An 11,484-nucleotide genomic window follows, 5' to 3' on the forward strand; every position below is an offset into this window, starting at 1 on the left:
CTATGAACTAAGTTGAATGGATGTCAAATGGTTTTATATAGACACATTTATTCTCTTTCTGTGATCATTCACAGACATGTCCAGACATGATCCATTTTTTTTCCCATCCCCAATTTGCGTGGGCTCTGTACTTTCCCTCTTTCTGTGTTGCTGCAAGTGAATAGAGAATGTATCGAGGAATCAAACATGAATAAATAAATGTTGACTTAATTTATCTTTTTTTTTACTTAATTTATCAAGTTTTACATATATTTATTTATCCATCTATTATTTGTGCACTCTGATGTCAGTCAACCAATAGGTGAGAAATGTGTTACACTGTGAAAAACAGCCAGAAATGCATAAAGGCATGTAAAAAGATAATACAGAAATACATGCGTTTAAGGACATAAATGGGGAGAAAATGTGAAGGGAAAAAACATAAATAATAAATGGAAAATTACATTGAGATGGTAAATAAAAAGGGGAATTTATAAAAAGGTAAATGAATACAGAAACATAATTAGCGGTTTATGTCACATTTTATGAAATAATGAATGCCTGCATTTCATTTTAGTGTTATTTCCAGTTTATTTATCTATTGAGTCTTTAATATAATTTTATTCTTATTTTTGATATTGTCATTTCGGTCCTCCATAGTAGGGTCAAAGTCTGTAACACAGGGAGAGTCTGTAATCACTTGTTTCCGACACCGAATTATAACAGATTGAAAAAGGAAACGAAAAATTTTGGTATTTTATTTTTATTCTACCATTATTAATTTCACCAAAATGAAACACATGATGTGTATTAGTTTCTTTTTACTTGAAATATGGATTATTCACATTTTTGTGGTTTTATTTTTTTCATTTTCTTCATCTTTACAAACCCATGCTTTTATTTTGAAAGTCTGCGGGTATGATGCTCCCTCCTCCGGTGAGCTACGCTGTTCCTGACAGGTACGCACTTGAGTCCGGGGTCGAAAAGTTATATTGTTTTTGAGTTTTAATGCTAATTTAGTGAACGAATGGTAATTTAGTACTGTTCTGAGATGTGTTTATGGTGTTTTCTGTCGTGTAGCGTGACTGTGGGAGCCGTTTTGAGCAAGAGAGAGAAAGTTATTTTGCCACGATTTCTCCCTGTGTGTGTGTGGGTGTGTGTGTGTGTGGTGTGCATGTGCTAATGTGTTCTCCATGTAATAGCCTACATGCCAAATGGATGGAAATGTTTTATTTATTTATTTTTTTCAGGCATTTTGTGGAGATGATGACTATCTCACTCACATCCATATTGTTTATGTCGCCATTGTACAGGAATAAAGCTTCGGTGTGAAACCACACCTGCGTCCGGTGTCATTGTGCACAGAAAACAACGCAGTGTAGTCGGGCCTGCAGACCGTTCAGTGCAGAGCTGAGATCACAGCGGTGTGGTCGAGCAACAGAGAGCCATGGACTACCTTCCTTTCTTCTCTTTAGAAACATGGATTCTGCTGATCACATTTATCGGCATATTTGTAATGTAAGAGTGTTATGTTCGATTGATTTTAGTCAAAGTACTTGAGGTGAAATCAGTCGCTTAAAGTAATGCACTGACCATTAACCTTCTTCCTTTCAAGTTAACAGTAATTTGTAACAGTAAAGGTGATAGTAAGTTAACCAGGGGTGCAGATCCGATGTCAGGACACTAAAGTTATCTCTAATTTTTTTTTTACCATACCATGCCTCCATAAATCAAACTTCGTAGGGGCTCGCCATACCATTCAAAAAGTACTGCACAGGGAATTATTTATTGTGCTTACCTTTCTTATTTATTTGTCCTAAACAGCCAACAGCGTGTATCACTGCTTACTTAACTGTTATATTAGGAAATAATAATTTTAAGGGTCTTGGGCATGTAATGTCTGCACCAATGAAGAGAACAGTAACCGTAAAGGTGTGATGTAATGTTGTGAACAGGTATGGCAAAGGGACTTACAAGACATTTGAGAAGTTGGGAATCCCGGGTCCCAAGCCGATCATGTACTGGGGGACAGTTGGCAGGCACAACATTGTATGTAAACCTTTAAAGCTAAATGACCATGATTTCTGTCACATGAGTTAAAAATGAACTGTGTTGGTAAAGATACAATGATGTAATTTGAAAATGTATTCTCTGTTACAAGGTTTACTACTTAGATGACAAGGAGTGTGCTCAAAAGTATGGGAAAGTGTGGGGGTGAGTAAATGTTCCCATGTAACGCAGTGTAAATACACTGTAAGAAATAACCCTCCACTCAAGGAATACCTATGCTCAAAACATTTATGAGTATTTTAATTCAATAGAAATTAATCATCTAATTCTACTACACAAGTCCAATTTAAAGAGTTACATTTAAAGCAAAGGTTGTTGTTGTTTTTTATCATGTTGAGTCAGTGTGTATAAATTACATATACAGATGTGGGATTCATCAGAGAAGAGAAAATAATAATGATAATAACACTCGAGAAGCACATTATGTTTACATTGTTCCCCTTAACTTTATATGTTATAATTGAATAAACAGGTAGGGCTTATGTACAAGTCTGCATTAATTTACTTTAATCAGATTAAGTCAATTAATTCATTCACATTTACTCAAAATGATATAAGAACTTAAGATAAATGTGACACTTTTAATTGAACTTTTGTAATTTGAATATGTAATCAAAACACATAAATATAGATTAAAGTCAAAATTTTAGGTATAATTATTGCTATGTGTGTTCAACACCAAGCCACATGATTTTAAGCTTTGCCAAACTGTTTGGCAGGTTTTGACCCCATAGTTTTAAACTAAATGGCAAAATGTTTTGTTGTTGTAAATTTCCAGAGGATATGAGTTCAAGAAGCCCGTGCTAGCTGTGATGGACCCTGACATGTTGAAAACCATCCTGGTGAAGGAGTGCTTCACCTACTTTACCAACCGGCGGGTGAGAACTGACACATATTAACAATCTAAATCTAAATGTTAATTATAAATCTAAATGTTAAATATAAATCTAAATGTTCAATTTGGATTGAACATTTAGCATTCATATTTAAATTTAACATTTAGATTTAATCTAAATATTAAATCTAAATCTAAATGTTAAATATAAATCTAAATGTTAAATTTAGATTTATATTGAACATTTAGCATTCGTATTTAAATTTAATAGTTAGATTTAATTTTACATTTAGATTTAACATTTAGATTTAATCTAAATATTAAATCTAAATCTAAATGTTAAATATAAATCTAAATGTTAAATTTAGATTTATATTGAACATTTAGCATTCGTATTTAAATTTAACAGTTAGATTTAATTTTACATTTAGATTTAACATTTAGATTTAACATTTAACATTTAGATTTAGAGGGCGGCTGTAGCTCGTAAGGTTGCTGGTTTGAATCCCGGCTCCGAAGTATCATTGAGCAAGATACTGAACCCCAAAATTGCTCCTGATGTGCAGTTGGTACCTTGTGTGGCAGCCTCTGCCATCAGTAAGGGTCCTGCGAAGAGCTGGCAACTCATCCAGGTTGTACCCTGGACTTTGCCCATAGAGTTAACTGGATTTGGCCCCAGTAACCCCCATGACCCCTTGAAAAAGGGGCATAAAAGCGGTAACATGGATTGACCCAACTGACATGCTGATACATTTTATCGTGTCTGACAAATCAAACTTTCTGCTTGAACAGCCAGTCCATTAATTCTTAAACTTCAGTGTGTACATTCAACTACAGTCAGCTTTCTGACAGTTAATGTACAGAAATTACCAAACCAGAACACGAACAGGAGACTGCTTCAGTGGCCAAAAACAGTTTACCTTCTGGGCTGAACACCTGTCCGGGAAAAGGTTGGTTCTGATTTATAGAACTGAGCCACAATGCAAACAGCTGGCATACAGAGACACCGACATCTCTAGAGCCAGTGCTAGTTCAAACTAATAATTATGAGGTACACAATTAATCCGAACGTTGGAATTCTTGGTATGTGAATTCTTATCTATTGCTTAAACTGGCTGATATTGTTCTAAACTATTAGGCTGTCGCTACACAGACAATACCTGTTTGTAGGATCAGTTGATTATGGGTTTTGGTCTATTCGTGGAATTTACAGACAAGTTTAAAAAAAACAACTAAAAAACAACAAATAATAAAAATCAATGATGTTGATGAACCACATGATCTTTATCTGTGTACTTAAATGTCATTAAATGTGCCGCAAACTATCTTATCCATGGTACCACCAACAGCAGCTGTTACACTTATGCGTACAATTGTGAACCCAAACATGCATAAACAGAAGTGTGCTGACCACTCTGCTCCTTTAGAACTTCCGCCTGAATGGGGAGCTCTATGATGCTGTGAATATCGCTGAGGATGATCACTGGAGACGGCTTCGTAACATCCTCTCTCCTAACTTCACCTCTGGCCGTATAAAAGAGGTAAATTATCGACTTTACGGAGTTTCTGTAACTCATTTCATCTTCACGTTATGTACTTCTGTGAATGTTTTGCTTTTTCCTTCGCCTAAGATGTTTAGCATCATGAAACATCATTCCCACAAGCTGACAACCTGCCTGCATTCCAAAGCCCACAATAAAGAAGTTATAACTATGAAAGAGTGAGTAATAACTTGCTGTAAATTCTTAATATTAGATGAATCAAACTTAGTAATTATTATCTTTTTTATTTTAAAATGACAGACCACCACCCAAGATGGCCACCGGACAAACAATCATGTTCATGTGTAAGATTTAGAAGTGTTGGTTCGTGGAGTTTGTTGCCTTTGGGCTGCTACTGACTGAAGCTAAGCTGGTGCTGCTTTTATATTTCGCCACAGATGACGAGTGTATCAGTTGGCAAGAAAGCAGATCTTCAAAAACCAAAAGGAATACAGTAGAACATGTAAAACATGTAATGTAAAACATGAATGTCTGCGCTCAATAACTTATCCAGCTTATGCTCCTTGGCATTGTCTCTAACTAAGGAATCTCCTATTTGCGGCACAGGAATAAACCACTTATCAGTGATTCGTTAATTTGTGTAACATGTGTTTTCCAGCTTCTTTGGAGCCTATAGTATTGATGTGATGGCGAGCTGTGCATTCAGTGTGGATATGGACTCAACCAGCAACCCTTCAAGTCCCCTCATCACAAATGCCTCCAAGCTGTTCAGATTTCCCATATTGCTTTACATTTTCCAAGGTACTGTCTGTGACCTAAAGTGACATCTGTGACATATTATGGAAGCAACATTTCTATGACTTGTTTGATTATAAGGCATATCAAGATGCCATATAAATTAGGCAAACTTATCTGTTAAACTTAGGCTGTGATAAGTCTGCTATGTAGAAACGCGTATTTCAGCTTCTCCTCTGTCACTGCTATCCACTGCTGGAGTGTCTCTGGGCTAGAGAGAGCGGAGTGGCTGGATATCCAAAAGTCAGGCTGCCCCTCTGCGAGCACCCCGGTTAAAAACGCCAGCTTGCAGAATCCAAGTCGTTCTAGCTCAATGTGAATGGAGAGGCACAACTCCCTGCAGTCACTCTGCCTGTCCACTCACCCTAGCCCAGAGAGACAGCTGTGAGCCAAAGGAGTTGGTGTGTTTAAAGGGAAAAGTACAGCTGGCAATCACCGCCAGCAACACACACATAAATGCTCACTACAGTGTAGGCCACTTGTGTAGGTTACGCCATCAGCTCTGCTTTGAGCTTATGTTCAACCAAAAATTAGCCTTTACTTTGCAGATCGGAGGCTGCATCAGAGCCAAAGTATCACATTTTTTTAAATGTATGGTTTATTTTATCAGCAATTGGATTTAAAAAAATATATTTCAGATGCTGGAATCTCGGATACAAAGATCTAGCAGGTCAATAATCCATCAACCCAGAGTATATAGTGCATTTAAATATGTGTACACTTTACTCACTTTGCTCACTGCTGCAGGAATGGAGAGTTTGACAGAAATAATGTGTTTTTTGAACATTAATCCATTTAAACTTTTTCTAGTAGACACCCTTAATAAAAGTATGAATCTGAAAAATGATGACTGCCGCTCAGCTTGGACGTTGGAATTGAAATACAGAAGGGGCCATGCCTGAGGACCTGATGGCTTGAGCTATGCTGACTTAAATACAATCTTGAATGTCTGATACATAACTGGAGGAAAGAGGTACTTGTCTAAATGTGATAGCCTGAGTGATAAGGCTGATATGCACAAACAAGTCACTCACTGGTCACATGTATCCAGGTGTGTTAGAGTGGGTGAGAAGGTACCTGGCGCTGTTACAAAGGGAGAGTTCACTGTTTGTTTGTGTGGTTGCATAACGCTGCATTTAGTCTCCACTCCACAAAGGACAAACTTTAGCAGCAGTGTTGCAGTTGCTCAGCTGAAATTAAGTATTTAAACTGTATTTTATACCTTATTACCATATAAAACACACCAATACACTTCCGATATTAAGAACACTTCCTTTCCTCCTGGATCATGAACAATAACCTGTTCACAATAATGTTTGTTAGATAAGTAATATTGTTTTATGATGTTTAAATCAAATTTTTGTGATTTTGTTCTTTTGTTTTGAATTAATGTGACCCTGCTGCATTTCTGCACCATTGAACATTAAAGGGATATTCTGGTGTAAGTTTAATACGTAAAACTATGTAAGCTAGCGGTCTTTAAACTTGACCTCTCAAGGGGGGGTCTTACTCTGTGTCACGGTGTGTTAGGTCATGGATTAAATTTACACCGGAATATCCCTTTAAAGCATGTCAACTTTTTCTAGTAGACACCCTTAATTAAAGTATGAAGAGCGTAACACGGGACCTTTAAATAATAATTTTTACCCTCTTTTTCCTTGTCAGCATGTTTTCCCATATTTCTTCCTGTCTTGGAGCTGCTGGGATTCTCCTTCTTCTCGAGGTCTGCTACTACTTTCTTTAAAGGGTTAGTGGAGAAGGTCAGAGCAGAACGCAACGGGAGCTCACACCAGGTGAGCACAACTAGGTGTGCACAATATGGACAAAAAATTCAATAGCAGTATGACAAATCTTACTGTCTGGTATTGTTTTTATTGTTCTCATTGTGTGAAGCACTTTGTGTTACTCCAATGTTTAAAAATGTCTATACAAATAAAATCTGTTCTGTTTGATTATACCATGATAGATATATACTCTATATGACTACATAGAATAATTTACCGAAATCCATTTGCGAAACCATCAACAGATAGTTGACTAAATCTTCTCATACTAAGATGTTCAAATATCTGTTCTGCGTTATTTAAGGATGTCTCATCTATGTTGGCCTAAGATTCTGATTCCAAGTATACCCCTGACATCGAAACAGTTGCACATGATCGTTGACAATAGATAATGTCTAATCTTCAAGGAAATGTTGTTACAGAGGTCAAGAATGTGCTTTACAAAAACTCAAGCTTCAGCAAATAAGGATAAAACTACCGTAATGTGTTCAGGATAATCTGTGTAGAGATCATTTGCTGATAAAGATGATGTACTATGATCCAAAGCCTCAGGTCAGACACTAAATCTTACAAATAAAAGGACTTAATTGCATTTACAGCAGACAAAAAAATGTGCTAATATTCCAAAAATTCACTGAAATTACGACATTTAACAAAATCTCTACTAGTCTTCAAATATCTGACAACTCATGGTATAATGTATATTGTCACACCACGTGACAAATGCACACATGAACAGGTGAAAATATGCATACAAATTATCTGACCTGTTTTCAGAACTCAGGAGATATTCTTCAAAACATGATCAACACTCAGGCTGCCAATGGACCCGAGCATGAAAAGCAAATTAAAGGTAATTACACAGTGATGCCACATATGTACAAAAGCACACATTTATGCTCACATGTATTCACACCAAAGGTTCTGACACCTTCTGAATCTTCTCTCTGTTCATGCATCCTGCCCTTCCTAACAGGTCTCACTGATCATGAGATCATCTCACAAGCAACCATGCTCTTGTTCGCTGGTTATGAGACGAGCGCCACCACCCTCGTTTTATTGGCCTACAGTTTGGCGAGAAACCCTGAAGTGATGAAACGCTTGCAAGTGGAGATAGACTCCACTTTCCCTAATAAGGTAAAGCACAAGTTTTTGGTAGAGGAGTCGACTCAGAGCTCACACGTGTCCTTAACGACTCTGTAAGGACACTCCCACACGGAGTGTAAAAAGTTTCCTTCGATACAACCCTTAGACTTACCATGACCTGGATGACTGAGAACCTTCATCAACATTTTCTCTATTTCACTCTCTCGATGTAACTTAAGTTTTCATCAATGTGAATCGTGTCAACTCTGCAGGGTCCGGTCCAATATGAAGCTCTGATGCAGATGGAGTACCTGGACAGTGTTGTCAGTGAGTGTCTGAGGTAATGCCAGTTTTCATGTGCTAGATGATGTCCCAACAGACCAGACTGACGATGTAATGTTAGGTCAAGAAGTTTTCATAGTAAATACAATAAAGTTTAAGAATAAATAAAATGTAAGCAACACTGAATCACATGACTACAGAACATGAAGAAGTAATTTATAGTTCTAAAGCAGGAAGTAGACAAACAAATGGTCAGAAGTAAACAAATGGTCGGAAGTAAAAAAATGGTCTATGGGCTATAAAAATGTGAAAAGGTGTTGTTTGTACTTCCTGCCCTTACTTGCCTTTGGACAGATTTTGTCTTCGTAATAGCATCAATAAATTAATAATAAATCTAATTAGCAGACAAATGAAAGATTGGACCTGATGATAGTTCTAAAGAACAAGTTAGAGGGTTTTCCGGAGTTATACAATTCATGCTGACAGGGACATGAATGTTAATGAAATTTCATGACAGTACATCCAATGTCTGTCAAGATGTTTTAGTGTAGACCTACATGTTGCCGTCCCTGGCAAGAAGAAGAAGAGTTGTTAGAGAAGAGGATAGTGAATTTGTCCATGTTTGATTTTTTCTTTTAAAACATTTAAATAGGGCAGGGACTTGAAAACGTGGGCTTGGAACCTACCCAGCCAACAATAGGTTAGTGAGTCGAGTATTCAGTCTGATAAAGACATTCAGTATTTTTAAACATATTTTTGTTTTGTCAACAGGCTCTACCCTCCAGCTGCTCGTCTTGAGCGAGTAGCCAAAGAAACCGTCAAGGTCAATAGAATTACAATCCCAAAAAACATGCTTGTGATAATTCCAATCTACGCTCTGCACCATGACCCTGAGCTGTGGCCGGAGCCAGAGGAGTTCAAACCTGACAGGTAGTGTTGATGTGTGTTAGTCAAGAATGAATCTGCATTAAGTCTCCAGAGCAACTTTTAAGAAACTCTGATAATAAATATATATCTCTGGTTTCTCTAACAACTCTTGATGTTTCATAATGATTAAATGTATTTTCTAATAGAGAGTGGTGTAAGCGTTACTAAAATGAAATAATGTAATTGTTTTTAATGTATCCTTTAATCATTTGCATTACTTGTATTAATGTATGATATGTATGTTTTTCTAGATTTAGTAAGCAGAACAAGCAGAACATCAACCAATACACCTATCTGCCATTTGGGTTCGGGCCGAGGAACTGCATAGGGATGCGTTTTGCTCTGGTGATGCTTAAACTGGCCTTGGTGGAAGTTTTACAGAACTACAGCTTCTCAGTCTGCGAGGAGACAGAGGTGAACATATTTGAATTATATACTCAGGTTGACAAATTCTACGTTAATGGTTTTATATCATTTGTATTCAGAGAAAGTTTCTGATTTAGTGAACTTATTCATTCCCCAGATTCCTTTGACAATGGATCCTGAAGGCCTTGTTGGACCCAAAAACCCAATCAAACTAAAGCTGGTGACACGTTCAGTCGAGTGCAACTAGGGTGGACTTAGAGAGATGCGTCTCTTAAGGTTGAACTGTCCTGTAGATTTGTGACAATGCTACCTCAAGTTTACCACATAATGTTTTTCATCTGTATCTTATATCTTATCTTAATGTCTGTTCTCATTCATATCATATTACAATGAATCATGTTGATTTCTGGAGAACTGAACACAACCTTAAAACACAACCTTTAAAGAACTAATGAAGTGAATACCATTGATTATCTCTTTGCAATGCAATGTTCTACAAAGAAACCTTCGGTCCCATCCCTGCATTCATGTGGATGCCACTTGGCATGCACCACCCATCCCAACACCAAGTCCAATTCATGGAGGACCCACCGTTTATCCGACTTGGCTCTGACCCGTCTTGGCATGTAAACAGGACCTCTGGGGATGTTCTGTGCTGTCTGGCACCACGGCATTGGCAGAGGTTCCTGTGAGTCTCGTGGGTTGTGAGGTCGGCCTTCATGGATCTGACCTTTTCCAGCATGTCCCATGGATGCTGGATCAGAACAGGATCTAGGGAATTCATTTTCAATTATATACAAATCAAAACCCTCATGAATAACATTTTCTGGATGATGATGCGATGTGAGTGATGGGTAAAGATGTTATCTTCCAAATTAGGTGAGGAATAATGAGTGGCGTACTAGTTGCTGTTAAAAGACAACTTCCACTCAGTTATATAAAGAAATTAAATAAGTAACAAACAATTAATGTTGTCTCAGTTGATTTTTATAACTTGATTATTACAAAAACACTTTAACCGTCCAACTTCCTCAGATAATATGCTTTTATGATATTCATTCAATATATTATTCTGATGTATTAACAAACAATGTCTCAATTAATACCCCAACAATGGCGAGCAGCTGAGCACCAGCAGATAAAACTTAAATAACATGACAGTACACTTGGCAGCAGTTAACAGTTACTCTTGTGATTTTTACATATTGCACCATTTAGTACAAAACTAGGACTAGTTTAAGGTAACTAACCCCAGAAGACACAAAGACACTGTTAAAATGAATGAATATGTAATCTGTTTAATCAAAATGAAGGAATTAAAATGACTGTATCCTTGTTACTTGTGGGCATAATCAATAAACTGTGATAAAACAAATACTATGAACTGGTGGTGTTGCTTGTGTTTTAATGCAGATCTCTAGAGAGTTAGGGTCCACCACTGCAATAATTCTACATTTTGTTTCAGTGTAATCTCCAGTTCAACACAAGCTCACATCCATATTTAAACAAGTTTACTGATTTGCTTCTGTTTGAATTTTAAAAGCACTTTAACGACAATCATATGGAAACAAATCAAAGCAACACTGTTTAACTTTGAGGACCTGAGGGCTCAAGCTGTGCTTACTTAAATACAATCTTGATTGTCTGACACATAACTGGAGGAAAGAGTTACTTGTCTAAATGTGATAGCCTGAGTGATAAGGCTGATATGCACAAACAAGTGACTCACTGGTCACATGTATCCAGGTGTGTTAGAGTGGGTGAGAAGGTACCTGCCGCTGTTACAAAGGGAGAGTTCACTGTTTGTTTGTGTGGTTGCATAACGCTGCATTTAGTCTCCACTCCACAAAGAACAAAC

At 37.1% G+C, this 11,484-nt stretch overlaps 1 protein-coding gene across 4 annotated transcripts; it reads left to right on the top strand.

Moving 5' to 3' along the window:
• The first annotated feature begins 889 nt into the window (after positions 1-889).
• On the top strand, positions 890-11,010 carry LOC115579222 (cytochrome P450 3A30-like). 4 transcript variants are annotated; one of them, XM_030412782.1, is made up of 15 exons: positions 890-938; positions 1,293-1,497; positions 1,935-2,028; positions 2,141-2,193; positions 2,828-2,927; positions 4,312-4,425; positions 4,516-4,604; positions 5,045-5,187; positions 6,847-6,974; positions 7,743-7,818; positions 7,942-8,102; positions 8,324-8,391; positions 9,105-9,263; positions 9,512-9,674; positions 9,784-11,010. In XM_030412782.1, exons 2-15 carry the CDS (start codon positions 1,427-1,429, stop codon positions 9,871-9,873), a joined length of 1,509 nt encoding a protein of 502 aa, XP_030268642.1. In that variant the 5' UTR covers positions 890-938; positions 1,293-1,426; the 3' UTR covers positions 9,874-11,010. The 4 variants fall into 4 exon arrangements, with proteins under 4 accessions (XP_030268642.1, XP_030268637.1, XP_030268643.1 ...); XM_030412777.1 differs by having other exon boundaries at positions 7,743-8,102; XM_030412780.1 differs by having other exon boundaries at positions 908-938; positions 1,230-1,497; positions 7,743-8,102.
• The last annotated feature ends 474 nt before the right edge of the window (positions 11,011-11,484 follow it).

Source organism: Sparus aurata, chromosome 1, assembly GCF_900880675.1.
Source record: "Sparus aurata chromosome 1, fSpaAur1.1, whole genome shotgun sequence".
In the NCBI taxonomy this organism is placed as follows: domain Eukaryota; kingdom Metazoa; phylum Chordata; class Actinopteri; order Spariformes; family Sparidae; genus Sparus; species Sparus aurata.

Excerpts from the sequence above, each read along its gene's own strand:
- LOC115579222 (XM_030412777.1), top strand. The coding sequence starts at position 1,427 with ATGGACTACCTTCCTTTCTTCTCTTTAGAAACATGGATTCTGCTGATC. Across the intron at positions 8,392-9,104 it reads GTTGTCAGTGAGTGTCTGAG|GCTCTACCCTCCAGCTGCTC; the intron begins GTAATGCCAGTT and ends TTTTGTCAACAG. Across the intron at positions 9,264-9,511 it reads GAGGAGTTCAAACCTGACAG|ATTTAGTAAGCAGAACAAGC; the intron begins GTAGTGTTGATG and ends ATGTTTTTCTAG.